This window comes from Macrotis lagotis, chromosome 6 (assembly GCF_037893015.1).
Source record: "Macrotis lagotis isolate mMagLag1 chromosome 6, bilby.v1.9.chrom.fasta, whole genome shotgun sequence".
NCBI lineage: Eukaryota > Metazoa > Chordata > Mammalia > Peramelemorphia > Peramelidae > Macrotis > Macrotis lagotis.
Window position 1 is genome coordinate 158,716,957 of NC_133663.1, and position 16,465 is coordinate 158,733,421.

The following is a 16,465-nucleotide window of genomic DNA, read 5'->3' on the forward strand; positions in this document are numbered from 1 at the left end:
TAAAATGTCAAAAATGGTCAAGAAATATATATATCGGGATATGCATCAATTTTTTTTCTTTTAATGTCAAAGTCTAGGTCCAGGTTTCATCCCCTCTTTTCTATAATATTGCAACAGCTTTCTAAGTGATCTCCCTGATTCTTCTCTCCTTTCTTTCCAATTCACCCTCCATATAGGTGTCAAATTAGCCTTCTTTAATTAGTATATAATCTTCAGTGACTTCCTATTGCCCCTAGGTAAAAATACAAATTTTACTGCTAAGAATTGAAAACCTTGCACAATCTATTCATGGCCTACATTTCTGGATTTTTTTTTCTGATTCAGCCAAAACAGTCTACCTGCCAGTTCCCTAGACATGACATTTCATTTTGTGTTCTATCCCCTATGACTAGAATGCACTCCCTCATCTTTGTTGCTTTGAATTCTTTGCTTCCATCAAGGATCAGCTAAGATGCTACATGAAGCCTTTCCTGTTTTTTTTTCTATTTATTAATGCTTCCTTTTCCTCAAATTATCTTTATTTATATTTTGTCTTATATATCCCTCCAGTAAAATATAAGTTTTACAAGGTCAGAGGTTTCATCTTTTGTCTTTTCATATTCAATATCTAATAAATATTATACATTTAATAAATGTCTATTGTATTGATATGAATCAAATTGAAAATTTCCAACTTTGCTTTCCCTAAAGCCTGCCTTTGGAACTCATCACTCAAATGAGTTTAGTTTTAGGGTAAATAATGAGAATTTTAAAGAATTTTAAATTCTACTGAGTCTAATCCATAAGCAGAAATTACGCATGAAATAAAGTACTAAAAAGAATCATTGATTCACCTTCTGCAATGAACTTTTGATTCTTCAAAGATCATGCCTTCTATAAGGAGTCATCTTTCCAAAGTCCTGAATCTATCAATCAATCGACAGTGCTTATTTAGACCCACTAAGTACAAAGCATTCAACTAGGTGCTAGAGATATAGTCAAAAGTCAAGCAAGAATTTCTTAAGCCTAATATAATAAAATCACTTATGCCTGTCAAAGCATTTGCCTAGGTTGAAGGCTATAGTTGTACAAGGTAGCTCTGAGTCATGTAAAATAAGGAGGAAGGACAAAGAGAGAACTCTTGATGAAAGGCTTTAATTTTTCACTGAAATTTGAGCCAGGGTCTCTCAAAGAGCTTACATTCTCTCTGGGAGGCAAAATGTCCATATATAGATACATCCAAAAGAGGTACAAAATTAATGTAAGAAAATTTGTGGGGTGGCTAGGTGGCACAATGGATAGAGCACTGGCCTTGGAGTCAGAAGTACCTGAGTTCAAGGCTGGCCTCAGACACTTAATAATTACCTAGCCGTGTGGCCTTGGGCAAGCCACTTAACCCCATTGCCTTGCAAAAAAAAATTTGCAAAAGAGACAGCAGTAGCTGAGAAAGGGTTGAAATAGGGTTGCATGTAATGTAGAAGGTAGTAAGTGAGCCAAGCATCTGGGAAATTAAAAATTATTTTCAGTTTTTTAAATTAATATTATTTCTATTGATAAGCATTTGTTTTTCTCTTTCACCTCCTTCTGTTTATACAAAGGAAAAAAGCTATTTATGAATGTGTCTATATGTGTGTATATTCATATACACATATACATGTATATATAGCCAAGCAAAACAAATTCCCACTTTGGCCATAACCAATAATTCCTCATTTTTGATCCTCTGGAATTGTGGTTGGTCATTACTTTTGTCAATTTCAAAGTCATTTCTTTTTACAATGTTGTTATTGTAAAAGCTGTTCTACTGATTCTGTTCACTCTACATCAGTTTGACTTAAATAAATATACCAGAATATTGTTTTTCTGCAAGAAACTAAGAGTTGGAATGGAGGAAATGCCTGGCATGAGGGCAAAATGGACACTTAAAAATATAATGCTACATATAGGGAATATATTGAAGATCAGTTTGACTCAAATGGACATCACACAAAGACAATGATGTTTAATAAGGCAAAAAGGTAGGGAAGAATTACTTCAAAAGAACAAGTATATTTAAGGCTACCATTGCCATGATAGAGGAATCATGTCATTGATTAATACCCAGTCTTGTAAATAATGTATCTCATCACCCAATTATTCTTCCTCTTATAAAGGATATTTATTCTGTTTTAAACTGATGTTTTGTATATGTAAATGATGTTTTGTATAATCCCTTGAGCCTACTGTCTCCCATCATATGGAAGGAAATCTTCATAGTCAGAATTGTCCTGACTGTTGATTAGTATGACTCCTTTTTTCCCCCAAAATATTTTCACATCATTTCTTCATTTCCATTCCTTTTCAGAAGATTTAAACATGCTAGGAGTTTTAGACATTATCTATTCTAATTCTCTTATTTTAGAGATTTAAAAGAAAAAGAACCAAAGAGGTGGATTTTTCTCAACATTACCCAAGTAACATAGCTAGGATTTCAATCCAGCCATTCATTTGGTCCATCCAACAATGATGTATCCAAGCCCAAATCTAGCTTGTTCATTGTTTGGGTCTTGATGACTTTGAGTGAGAATAAATAGCCATTGTTTCTATTCTGGTCAAATACTCTGAAGGTCTTCCCCTACCAGACTGATTCTTTTGTGAAGGCAAATTAGGTCATCTTTTGCCTCAGTACTTACCTAGTCTCTAAGTATTTCATTGGTTTTACTTCAGACAAACTGAGTCCTGAAAAAGACCTTAGCTTAAAAAGTCCATTGTCTTCCATGGCATTCCATGGGGCCATTACCAGTCATCCTGACCTATGTTTTGCCACTGAACTCTGATGACACTGAAGAAGACATTGATGACTCTGTACTCCTCTGACTCACTTAAATCCAATTCACTCTGATGACATTGGTTCTCTAAAAATGAAGGCTGAAAAACAACAAAGACTCTAAATACTTGGTGTTCATTCTAACACATCAATTTTCTTCTTAATATATGTATATGCATATACATATATATATATGAGTGAGAGTTTTTCTTTTTTTATAGAGAAAGTGATATACAGAGAACCTCTCCCACAAGTTTTTTTAAATGTATATATTTTTTGGATTTAGTTTTTGTTTTTGCAAAGCAATGGGGTTAAGTGACTTGTCCAAGGTCACACAGCTAGAGAATCATTAAGTGTCTGAGGTCATATTTGAACTCAGTTCCTCCTGACTCCACCACTAGTGCTCTATCTACTGTGCCCCTTTCTATATATTTTTAATTAAAGACATATAGAAATATAAGAAACATACTACCATTGATCTGAATGGCTTTGCAATGTGGTGTGGTAAAAAGTTATGGGGTTCAGGGTCAAAGGACTTGGGTTCAAATCCTACCAATATGACTGAGAGACATCAGAGAGCTCCTCCCAGATTCTCCATTTAAAGAGGAATCTCTAGACATACATCTCATAATTTTCCACCTGGATGCCTCAGCACCTTTGCCCCCCCCCCTTTTAAATTGTGCTCTCTTCCTTTATTAGATTGTGAGCTCCTTGAGAGCAGAGTCTGGCCTTCACATTTTTTCCCCCCAGGACTTAGTACATGCCCGCCATTTAATTGGTACTTAATAACTATTTATCAACTTGACAGACCGGGCAAATTATTTGATCTTCCTGGAACTTCCATCTCTAAGTCTATGATTCGCTGATCCCATGTGACATTTTAAGTCCATTTCATTGTTGAAAAATCTACTGTTCAAAGATAATGTGAAAGTATGTTTTAATTAGCTTCAAAGTCAAGGTGTCTTTTCTCCCTGCAATCCCCAAAGTAAGCTTGATGTAGTTAAATGTAAGTGTTCTCCACCCACCACTTGGGAGGAAATGTCAAGGCTCTCTGCTGACTGAGGAATGCAAAAACCTTCAAGGAAGAATTATTTTCTCCAGGAAATGGAAAAAATCTATTTTTATGGAAGTGAAGAGCTCAGGAAATATGCTTAGGATCTTTCAGATACCCTGGAACCTGGTTTGTGTAGGCATTAGGCATATATTTTAAAAACCTCAAAACTGATGCAGTAGATGGGCTTTCTAGAATTAAAGTCAATGAAGAGAAGCCAAAAGAGGAACTGATGACTCAACTGTTTTTAGTTTAGGTCAGAATCCTCTCAGCAGAATTTTGAACTCACAGGGGCCTTCAAATGACTTTGCCAGGAATCTTGGCCAAGAGAACACTGTAATCAAACCTTAAGGATACAAAATCATGAATCAGACATCTCCACATCCATTTCATTATGGGAAAGGAGGGAGTGGGGCAAAAGGATAAAATTCTGAAGTCACTTTCCCAAGACCAAACCTTATGGAAAATTGCCAATCCAAATAATCAGAAATGAAAGAATGATATGCGTACTATGAACATGGTGGAGTTAACAGAGAAAGGCAGATACAAACTAAAATGAGATGATATTTTTACAATGCTTCAGTAGTATACTCACAAAATTTTTCTTAAACTATTATTAGCTAATTATAAGAATGAACTTGAGCCATTTTAAAAATGAATCTTGAGAATGTCACCTTTTTTTTGAGGCTTAATTTCTAACTTACCCATACTGGAAGTGCTTTGGCCATTCACAGGTTTAATCACAATATTGTTCAGCATAGGAGTGTTGAGTTGCTCAGTTCCTTACCTGGATGGGTCATCCTTCTTTGAACAACCTTATGACCACCTCCCTCTTTACTCCTGGGGACTTGCTATATTGTTGTCAGATTTAGTGTGGACATCTGATGAAACCTTAGCTTTACCTCACTGAAACTCAGAAATCCCAAACAAGTGATCCACCAGCTTCAACATCTCTCTAAACAGGGATTTTGGACCTACATTCCAGATGCCACCACCACCACCATTCTCAACACCTGAATGTTAAAAGCTAGTAGCAGAGCTTTTTTTTTTATTGACTTTGATAAAGTGAGGTACTAAAACCATTGAAAAATATATCGGTTGATTTGCTATCTAAATGTTTGCATTTTCCCACTTAGGACTACAAAGAACTTGCAGAACTCTTAACAGTCATCTACTTTAGTCCATCTACAAACTTAAAGTTTGTAAGAACCTTCAGATATATATATAATTTTATTGTCACAACAGTACTGGAAATATTGTTTATAATTGGCACTATTGTTTGGGGTCACAAAGTTATCAAGTGTATGAAGCTAGATAATGCTTATGATGTGCTACAACAGTATAAATCTATTTCATATATATATATATATGTATATACATATATATGTATTTATCCTTGAAAAATTAAGTTGATAAGTAATCACTAATACCCATTATTGCTAGTTGCCTCTTTTAGTCAGACTAAAGATACCAGTAGCTCTTATCTTTGTCTAACCCAAATTGTCACTCTGGTGACAAATAGCTCACAATTTCTACCTTACCTGTCATACAATTGGAGATTTCTATTTAGGATCATTTTTTGATCTTAAGAGGTCATTTAGTTCAGCCTCCTCCTTCTCAGATAGGGAAACCAAGATCCAGAGAAGATAAGTGAATCACTCCAAGTTACACAGCCAAGAACCAAGATAATAATTTATAAGAGATCCTATGAGCAAATCAATTCTTTGATTCTAATGCCTTTAGAGCAGCTCAGTAGAAGAATGGATAGACTACCAGGCCAGGAGTTAGAAAGATCTGAGTTCAAATTCAGCCTGAGATTCTTATGAGCTATGTATCCCTGGGAAATTCATTTACCCTCTTTCCCTCTACTTCTTTTTCTGAAAAATGAACTAGAGAAGGAAATGGCAAACCTTTCCAGTATCTTTGTCGAGAAAACCTTAAATGGAGTCACAAAAAGTCAGACATGACTCAACAACAACAACAAACCATTCCGTGTGCCTGATCTTGACTTGTGCATCACTTTTACTGGACAGCTCTTAGAACCAAAGGAATTTGATCACAAAGGGAGCATAATTCCTGCCCAACAAAATTGCTTGCTTGGCTTAGCTTGAGTTGGGTGAGATAAGTGGATTTGGAAAATGTTGGAGGGATTTTTTTAAAGATCTAAGGTTTTAGCTATAACCCTAAACAGTTCTATTTTTTTAACTTAAAAAAACTTAGTTGCCCTAGCCCCAACAATATTGGAGTTGTGCCAATAGCAATACCTTGCCATTTTCTTCTCCAGTTCATTTTACAGCTCATTTAATCATCAGTCAATCCAATCAATATATTAGCAATACTTTATATTCATATAACTTACAGTTTTTCTCTTGATTACCTATTACCTAGCTGGGTTTTTGTGAGCACTATATAAACTTCAGTGGTTGATGTCACTCTGTGAGATCAACAGGGCAAATGGTATCCTTATTTTACAGGTGATGAAAATGAGGGCTAGATAGGTACAGTGACTTGTTTAAAGTCACACAGTTAGTAATCAGAAAAAAAAAGAACTCAGTACTTTGGAACACTAGCTGACTACTCTTTTTCCTCTACAATAGAGCCTTCTCACAAATGTTAGTGGCTTTTCATCAGTCAAAATGATTAAGTTAAGTATATATGCTGATAATAGTACATATTATATATCTTTCAATAGACTTTACTTTGAAACACTGAGTTAAATATGTGTCTATTCTATGCAAGGTCAATGCTAGATTCTAGGAATATACAGTCATACAAGTCAAAGACTCTGCTCAAAAAGAATTTGAAATCAAATTGAAAAGATAGGACACATATACAAAAAATGGCAAACTGCTGAGTGGAAGGAAAGGTTTAGAAACTATGAGAAATTAAGAGAAAAACTTTCAATTGGAGAGATCAATCAGCAAGCGTTTATTAATTGCATGCCACATACAAAGCACTAAGTGAGGCACTGAAGTTAAATATATAGAGAATGAAACAATCACTATTCTCATTTTCAACCAGATAGTTTAATGGATAAGGTGTCACCTGACCTGAACCTTTAAGATCAGGCGATATTTGAACATAAAAGAGTTGGGGGAGGGGTATAAATTTATTCCACTTATGGTAACACATCATGGCAGACTCACTTATGACAGAAGACAATAGGACAAACAGAGGGGGATACACAGTCCAGTTTAGCTAGGTTATGAAAGACATGAAGGTAAAACAATGCGTCAAATCAAAAGTCAGTTAAAACTTTCTTTTTTGAATCAGTTCAATCATTTTGGAAAGTAATTTAGAATTGTGCAAATAAAGGACTAAAATGTTCCCTCCCCTTTGACAGAGAGATTTCACTACTATGCATATATTCCTAAGTCAATGAGGAGAAAATCTCATCAAAATATTTAGAGTAATTTTTTTTGTAGTAGAAAGAATTGAAAGCAAAGTGGATGCCCTTCAGTTGGGACTGACTAAACAAATTGTTGCATGTGAATGAAATGGAATATTACTGACTTATAACAAACAACATAAATGATGAATGCAGAGAGACATGGAAACATCTCCATGAACTAGTGCAAAGTGAATTAAGCAGAGCCAAGAAAACAATATACACACAGATTACAATGCAAAAGGATAATACAACTACAAAACAATTGATAATGAATGTTGCAAAATTTCAAATAACAATCATAGTCCCAAAGAAGAGATATGAGAAGATTCCTTCACCACCACCACCACCCCCACTCCTTTACAGAGATCCAAGATCCACAGGTTGGAAATTTTATATAAGTTTTCAGGCTTTTTCAATATTTTGTTTGATTTTTCTTTCCTTCCTTTTTTCCTTTTTTTTCCTTCAAATAAATCTTTTTTTTTTTTTAATGGGGTGGTTTACTTAAAAAAGGAGGGGGAGAAATACTCTGTAAAATTTAAGGTTTGTAAAAACTGGAGCAAAGTAGCATAGTGGAGGGATTTGTGGACCTGGAGTCACATGACTCCTTTTTCTGGTTTCAGATCCGGTCTCAGACACTTAATAGCTGTGTGACCCTGGGCACGTTTGCCTTAGTTCCTTATCTATAAAAAAGGTGGAAGAAAAAAAATGGAAAATTCAGTATCTTTGCCAAGAAAATTCCAAATGGGGTCATGGAGAGTCAGACAAACTGAAAAATGACTTAACAAATAACAAAAAAGAGATAAAATATTTTTTAAAAAAGAACTTCAGATACTTGTACCTTTCCCTCTCCAAATTACTTTGTATTTATTGCATATGCATTATATTCATATTTGTATGTGTAAATATTTTCTCCCTTATAGAGTAGAAACTCCTCAATATCAGGTTTTTTTTTTTATCCTAATATAGTGACTGTCACATAATAGGGGTTTAAATACTTATTGGTTGATTGGTATGCCACAAACTCAATAAGAAGATAACCACGAGGAAACATTGTCATTGAATTCAAAAGAGGGACACATGCGATAGATGTTGAGCCAAATGGCCATCTGAAAAACAGTTAATTCTGTAACCTTTTGAGAGAACACTTAAACACCCAATAAATAAAAGAAGGCAGTTGACTCCCAGAGCTTTAGCACTGACTAGACAAAATTTAAAAGTCTCCTCAGTTTAAGATAAAAGATCAGAGTTCAATTTTTTGTTTCCTAAATGATGTAGTGGTGATAGCATCATCTTTCCCACCAGAATAAGAACCTACTGGGTAGAAAGTGATAAGATAAAAAAAGAGCCATTCAAGACTAAAAAGAGGATTTATCTGAAGTCAAGACTGCTCAAGACTGCCAGTAATGACTTCTGTGAAAGTGTAACTAATCAGACTAGGAAGACAATTAAAAAGATAAAGAAGACAAAAGAACATAAAGTATAGAAAAGCTTTATATAACTCAGTAAAGGAAAAGAAGCAAAGACTTTCTGAATTTATTGTAAGCAAAATGTGTAAAGAATATTGTAATAGTTCAGGAGGGAAAGGGAAAAAAAGAATTATAATTAGAGACTAGAAGACAGAGTGCCTACCCACCTTCTAAAGCTATGAGATTGTCACAACACTTCTACTTTAATGTTATGTGCTTTAATCTCAGAATGGCAACACATTTTATAGACATTATCTTGGTAATCCTCATGTGATAGAGGTCTAGTGAGATAGATAGATCTCTTTCTGAGATCAACAAGCCTTATGAGGCAGGGTAGGTGACAAGTATCATAATTCTTTCTGACTCCTGTAGCTGTTTTTCAGTGGAAGGTCCAAATGCTTTTCTAAATTGTCTTATCATTCCCTTTACCTTGCCTTTAAAGGAAAGTAGGCAATAAGCAGTTTTTCATCCATTTTTTAAAGGAATAGTTGAGGTAATGACTTGCTCACCCCTGATCAACTCCCTCTCTTACACTTATGATAAACAACAGAAGGTAGAGTTGAGTGAATAAAGCATTTGTCTAGTACATTACAGGTATAAATGAAAGAATGAGAGGGACCTTGCTCTCAAAGAACTCACAATTCAATGGGGGGGGGGGGGACAACAAGCAAACATATATTTGATCCTCACAACAGTCCAATGAGGTAGGAGCTAATATTATTTTCATTTTATAGATAAAGAAATTGAGGCAAAGAGAAGTTAAATGACTTGCCTTGGTTCACACAGCTAGGGAGTATCTGAGACAGTATTCAAATTCGGATGTTCTTGATTCCTAGGCTTGAAATTTTGTTTACTTTTTGTCTCTTTTGTTATCTGTTTTTTGTTGTTCAATTTTTTCTGACTCTCTATAATCCCATTTAGGGTTTTCTTTGCAAAGATACTACAGTGGTTTTCTGCTTCCTTCTCCAGCTTATTTTATAGATGAGGAAACTGAGGCAAAGGGGGTTAAGTGACTTGAACTCAGGTTCTCCTGACTCCTCTGTAACCCCTAGCTGCATAGCTAACCCTTAATATACACTGAAACCTAAAATAAGACTACTAAATATAAATTGAAAAAGATTATTTTACTATAAGAATGTATTTTCTCCTCAGTTTTAAGGTTAAAGTTAAGAAGCAAAGAAAAAAGTCAAAATAAATGGTAATAATCTATGTTATGATGAAGACTCTTTGTGAGAGCACTGATGTTCTTGCAGGACATTTCATGTTCTTTTGACTACATAGTAACTGTGATCCACATTGTTCCCGAAGGAGAAAGATGTATGTTAATTCCTTCAGGTCCCTAATTTATGGTCTGGTTTAGTGAACTCCTTTAGTGAAATTGGAAAGGCCAATTAGATTGCTCAAGCTAATGCCTTATATAAAAATGTCAGTTGTCATTTTGGTAGCAATCTAAAATCATATATTTAATGGTACCCTGGGGGCCTGAAAAATATTAATGCTTTCTATCAGCACCTACCTTGCCACTGGAAAATGATTTAGTCACTAGTGGGAATAGAACCCACTATCTTTACCACACTAGTTTATACCAATCAACTTTAGAAACAGTATGAGGGAAAAATAATCAATATTGTGTTAAACCAGTCCCAAGGAATGTCAAGACAGAGTGCTTTTACTCAGCAGAACACTGGCCTCTTAAAGACAGCAAAATAGGAATTATTATTATTACAGAACAAAACAAAATTGTGCCACAAGAGCAGATTTATCATCAAATATGACCCTCAAGAAGATGATGGCTCCCTAGGCACTTCAGCAAAATCATATCATTTGCTTTCATGAAATACATTTTTGAAGCAAATTGTAGAGTATCAGGTGAAAAATTAGAAGTTATTTTAAATTATTTATGTAAGCTATGAATTGACTTATATAAATCATCTTGAAAAGTATATAGGAAAATATATAGGAACAGATTCATCTCTGTAGAAATATGGAAGGCTTCATGGTACAGGGTAAAACACCTCTTGAGTATGAAGTCAGGGACTGGCTTTAATCCTCTTATTGGAAATTGAGATTTTAGGCAAATCTCTTAAACTCTCTGGACCTTAGCTATCTGAACTGTAAAAATGAGGACTGGAAGATACTTTCAAACCCTAATTCTTTGATAACATGGGCTCTAAAGTACTTTCTAGTCCTAAATCCTCCAATACAGAAATAAATATCAAGATATACCAAAAAGAAATGGTTATGCCTAGGGGTTTCCATGAGAATTATTATCTCCTGATTTCCAATGTCAAGATTATACCTCACAAAAAAAAATAATGGCTGCTTTCCTACATCACCTTCATTTAAACCAACATCAAAATAAGGTTTTGACATTCATGAACCACAGCAGAGACAGCCTGGCATAATAAATAAAGTCAATAGATTTAGGATTAGGAAAGTCTCATTCAATTCCCATCCCTAACATTTACTACTGTGATCCTGGGCAAATTATTTAACTACTTGTGGTCTATTAGGTCCAACAGGATATTCTGTTGGGTCAGTATGAGTTTTTAAGAAAGAAATCACAGATTCTTTTCATATTCATGTGACTAGAATAATTATATTTATTTGAAACAAAATGAAAGGTCTAAATTAGGTCTCATTTTAGGATTACTATATAGCCAGTATCCAGGGAATTATATAATACTTTTGAGAAGGTCAAACTTGATGACTATTGGGGAAACAAAGAATATCTGTCTCATTATTATCCTGCAGAGCAATTTGATGGTTGTCAGTTCTGAACTCTGTTATCCAGAAATAAGAACTTTTAAAGAGGATGTTCTGGGGTCAATTTTTGACTATGTGTTGATTTTAAAATGGTTCTTCCAGGTCTTTCAGGGATGTGGCCAGCCCAAGCCTGCTCCTGCTCTGAGGTCATCCCGTTCAGCTCCCGAAAATTTCAATACTCGCTTTAGACCATACAACCCTGAAGAAAGACCAACAACAGCTGCTGGCACAAGTTTGGATAGGCTGGTAAGTAAAAGTGAGCTGATGGACATTGTGAATCTTGCTACACACCCTCATGGAAAGTATCATGTGATTTCAAAAAGTTGGCTGTGAAAGTCACATCATTCTTACATCTTATCTTGCTTAGTGATTAAACTTAGTCTTGCTTTTAATAAGAATTTTGAAAAGTAATGAGATCATTTTTTAAGGTTGCAAATTAGATCATTCAAGAAAATGTATGCCTATCAATCCACCCATTCAGTGACCAAATTTTCTACTTCATAGCTCTTCTGAAATATTAATTTGGAGATTAAGCTACCCGTTTTTCAATAGATATAATTAAAATAGCACATTTCTTATTCATTTACTTCTGTTCTTCTTTTTAAATGGCTATTTATTCAATTATGATACAGTGAAACTTCATTATAACTTTTGCTTCCATTAAATTTTCATATATAAAGGTCTTTGGCATAGGCCTCCTAAACAATATCTCTACCTAATATTGTGGGGGGAGTTTCCCCATCTCTTCATAAAATTAGAGTGCTTTGCAAATGGACCCTATTTCATGGTGCCATTTAATACATGGGTACAAGTTTCAGCAGACCTCAATCAGAAATGCATTATACTCATACAAAGAAAAGATTAAAAACTCTTCCTAATTCAACTAAAAATAAAATGCTGCTATGAGAAATTAAAATTAAAAACTCATCATTTCAAGGCAATACTTTCAAATTATTTCACATCCTTATTTCTACAGTGTTACAAATAGTGTTTATTTAATTTTTACCATTATTAATACCTGCTAGATAGTTGTCATGAAAGCAAAATCATGAAGTGTTTGAATGATATCTGAGTAAACTTAGAAATAGAAAGAGTTCTGCTTGCTATGAATACACTTTTATTATATACCTTTTATTATTCATACCTGTTATGAATTACTTTAGCATTTTAGTTAATATCCCTCTATAGTATAAAAGTATTTAGATTCAATTGGTTGCATTTGCTCTTGCCACAAATAAAGCTCAGTATTTCTTTTTATGAAGATTTAACAAAATCAGAAAGGTTTTGCCACAGCAGTCAAAGGGGATTGGCAAATCAGTCAATTATCTGGTGAATTATCTGGTGGATAGCATCCTGATTATTGAGCACATAAAATTTAAGTTTTCAGCAGCAGCACATTTTTTGTAACTGAATTAACTAGGATATTGTTTCAACCCTTCAATTCACCTTGGCTATATTGGTATGCAGTGATTGTGAGATTAGGTTTGAATTAGAGTAAGCTATTTTTTTAAAAAAACAATCAAGGACCAGTTGTTTTTAAAATAACAGAGTCCAATTGTTTATTCAGTTTGACTTGTGTAGGTAAGTCTATACTTTGAGTTTGAAAACATAAATAAAGAGCAGGCTCTCTTTTTTGTTAGCTCTTAATTTTTTTTGAATCTTCAGAAAATTAGATTAAATTGACATATTCTCATTCAGTGTATATAGTTGATGAAAATGAAATAAATTTTAGGAAGAAAATTAGAATTGTAAGAACAAGTCAATTCTTTTCATTAAAAAAAAGGAAAGTAAAGATATTTTCCCTTCTATTATAAAATTAAAACATAGGAAAACTTAAGAAATCAATTATTCTCTCTCAAAAAGTAAAATAGACCATGACAAATTATTTTTCATGGCAACTTATATTATGTCTATGGTATTCAGTACTTCATACTAGATATTAGGTATGCAAAGAGATAAAGACAATGTCTGCCTTTAAAGAGTTTACAGTCAAGTAGCAAATAACAAATAATACTTTTACTAGCTATGTAACATCACACCAGTGATGTTTTGAGTGTCCACATTACAGTGTAAGTATGGTATTTGAAATTTGACTCTTTGCAAATACCAATTCACCAGATTTTTAGAAATAATAAAAACCATAAAACTAATAGGATTTCCAAATTACTAGAAATAACACAAAATTGACTTTAAATTTCTTTTCCTAGCCACTATGTGTATTCAGTGTGAACTTTTTCATGTACCTAAAGATATTTTTGAAAAGCTGTCTCTGAAAATATTTTTAAAATAAACAGAACATAATTCTGCTTATGAAAATTTAAATCACTAAGGATATTTTATTTTTAAAAATTATTAGTGATGTTAATGTTATTTTCAGAAAATACTAATATTTTCCTCCAAACAACAAATGATATGGCTAATAAAAGTATTTTTATTCACATTTTACACTTGAGGAAACAGAGACTCAGGTTCACATAGCTAATAAGTGTTAGAGTCAGGATTTGAACCTTTTCATAATCCTAAATGAAAAACTTGATCCTTTAGATATTTTAGGCAGTTCATCTCTAAGACTGTAAAAGTATAAGGTTTTTTAAAAAAAAACATTTGATTCAAAGTTTTTTAACTTCATTAAACTAGGATTAGCAATGTATAATTGTCAGTCATTCATAATATATCCTGGAAGGGAGAATCATCAATTGACGGAGGCTCTTGGGATTAAGAAGCTATTATACCCACATCAAAAAGAATATAGTCAGTCTACTTTTGTGGAAAGTAGAGCCTGAGCAGAACTCAAATATGTGCAACACTTGCCTCATTCTTAATCCTCTTCCCTTTTTGGCTTTATATGGCATTGAGTAATGGGAAGGAAGAGCAATGATTCCACTATTATCTCAGCATTAAGGAATACTGGGAATTCAAATACTACCACCTTACTTCCTTGCCCAACCCCCAACTCCACTTACCCTGTCTGTAACTGCTGTCTTCATCAGAAAAAGATATTGATCTCAAAAGAAGGGAATATCCTATGAGGTCTACCACTTTTACTCCTACCAAAAATTATGTGTATCAAGCAATAAAAGAAATATTAATTCCATATTATTTCCTACTCACACCTATCATTTTGACCAAAGTCACATTTAATATGCTTACATGAGAAGATGCTGGTACAGCAGAACCGATCAGAACCATCCATTCCATTTATAACCACACTATCATGACACATATTGATAAAGTGGAATGATTTGTAAAACAAAGGGGTTTGTCTCAAAGGCTCTGTCCAGCTTCATTTTATGATTCTATGATTATACTGTCTCATAATTCATTTGATTTTATATTAACAAAGTGTGTCTTAGGTCAATTTGTAGGTGCTCCACTCCCTTAAAATATTTTTTAAAAATTACTTCCAAGAAGTATGTCTCTTTGAAAAGAAGTAACATTTTAAAAAATATTTAACTTCTCTGATTGGCTAAGCAAAAGAAATATTTTTTTATTTTTAATTAATTAATTTTCATTTTACAAGCATTATCTCCCATCCACTTACCCTCTTGTAACAAAAATAAAGTCAAACAAAAATAAAATTCTTACATTGACCATATCCAAACATTTATATGTCATTCTGCCCTTTTTTAGCCCATTTCAAAAGAAATTTCAAAATGAATATTCTAATAGTCAAGCTTGGTTTGCCAAAATATTCAAATGAACACCTCACAAGTGTCTTGGAGAGTTGTTTTAATGACATTTGAAGTAATGACTATGGATTCTAATGTAATCACTAATATGAGGATTTCAATTAATGGAAATATAAATTATATCAGCATTATTATTATGTGGATTGATGCTGATGGGTTTTGTTTCTGAGAGTCCCTCCCTCTACCCTAGATGAGTGAAATTCTAGTGATAAATACTGTAAAAAAAAATTAAGCCTTAAAATGCAACGGTAACATCAATACCATAATTTAACCCTTTTAATGGGCATATTTTAATGGGTCAGGGGGTTAACATCTTCTTTCTTAATAGAAACAAACTGATTCATCTACTCCAGTTATTTATCTTATAGCCCAGGTTCAGGGATAGACAATAATGTTTGATAGTTACTAGCCATCAGGAAGACTTCACCAAGGCTTTTTTAAAATTACCTATTTATTCCTGATTGTGTAACTTCAGCTACAGATAATCAGCTCATCACAAAATATCAACACTGACTTCTACCAAATTGTCTTGTTGCACCAATGGGATTGATACTTCCTCCATCTAATTGAGTGAAGAAATAGCTAACTGTCAGGGATCTTTTTTCCTCAGTAATGCTGCTAATCATCTCAGCCCTTCTATCACAATGGACCATTATTGGAACTTAATTGAATAATCAGCAGTTGAGTTATACTTCACAGGAATTGAACTTTCTTCACATCTTAATCTACAAAATGTATTGAATAACATATAAAAGTGATTTTTTTAAAAAATGTATATACAGGATGAAATCAATTAGCCTCAAAGAGCAACACTTTTGAGCACTGAGCAAATACAGTTTCAGACTTTGCTGAGCTAACCTCTGGAAAAGGTAACTGTAGGTTTCAGAAAATTAGTGATCAGTGTGGTGTATGAGTACTAAAACTAAACAGTCAAACCAGTGTTATAACTTGGTCCCAGACAATTCATCATCATGGTGAAAGTATGTTTTAAATAACAAACATTAGCAATGTATTTTGTATTAAATTTATTGTGCCTTTAAATAATTCAGAAAACATTTTTTAAATTTAGAAAAAAATTCACTAAGCTAGATATTTATCTTGCTTAAAGCTAATCTCAGCATGTGAGAGATGATCTTTCATAGTATGACTCCAGAATGTATTCAAAATATGCCATTTTCCCAAATATGTTACTTGCTAGTTGAGGAAAATTTAGGTCAAAATTCCAGTTTGCATAAGTAAACGTACTATTTGTTCTGTGGCAATACATGTAGAATAATCTCTCTTTTTTCTTTAAATCTGTTTTCCTCCTGCTTCCCA

The 16,465-nt window shown here is 33.5% G+C and overlaps 1 protein-coding gene across 2 annotated transcripts in view; it reads left to right on the forward strand.

Moving 5' to 3' along the window:
• GPC6 (glypican 6) overlaps positions 1-16,465 on the forward strand; it is a 1,417,939-nt gene that overhangs the window by 1,299,416 nt on the left and 102,058 nt on the right. For both annotated transcript variants that reach the window (XM_074191897.1, XM_074191898.1), the window contains exon 6: positions 11,562-11,705. In XM_074191897.1, coding sequence (XP_074047998.1) covers positions 11,562-11,705 — 144 coding nt within the window. The remainder of the gene's footprint in view (positions 1-11,561; positions 11,706-16,465) is intronic.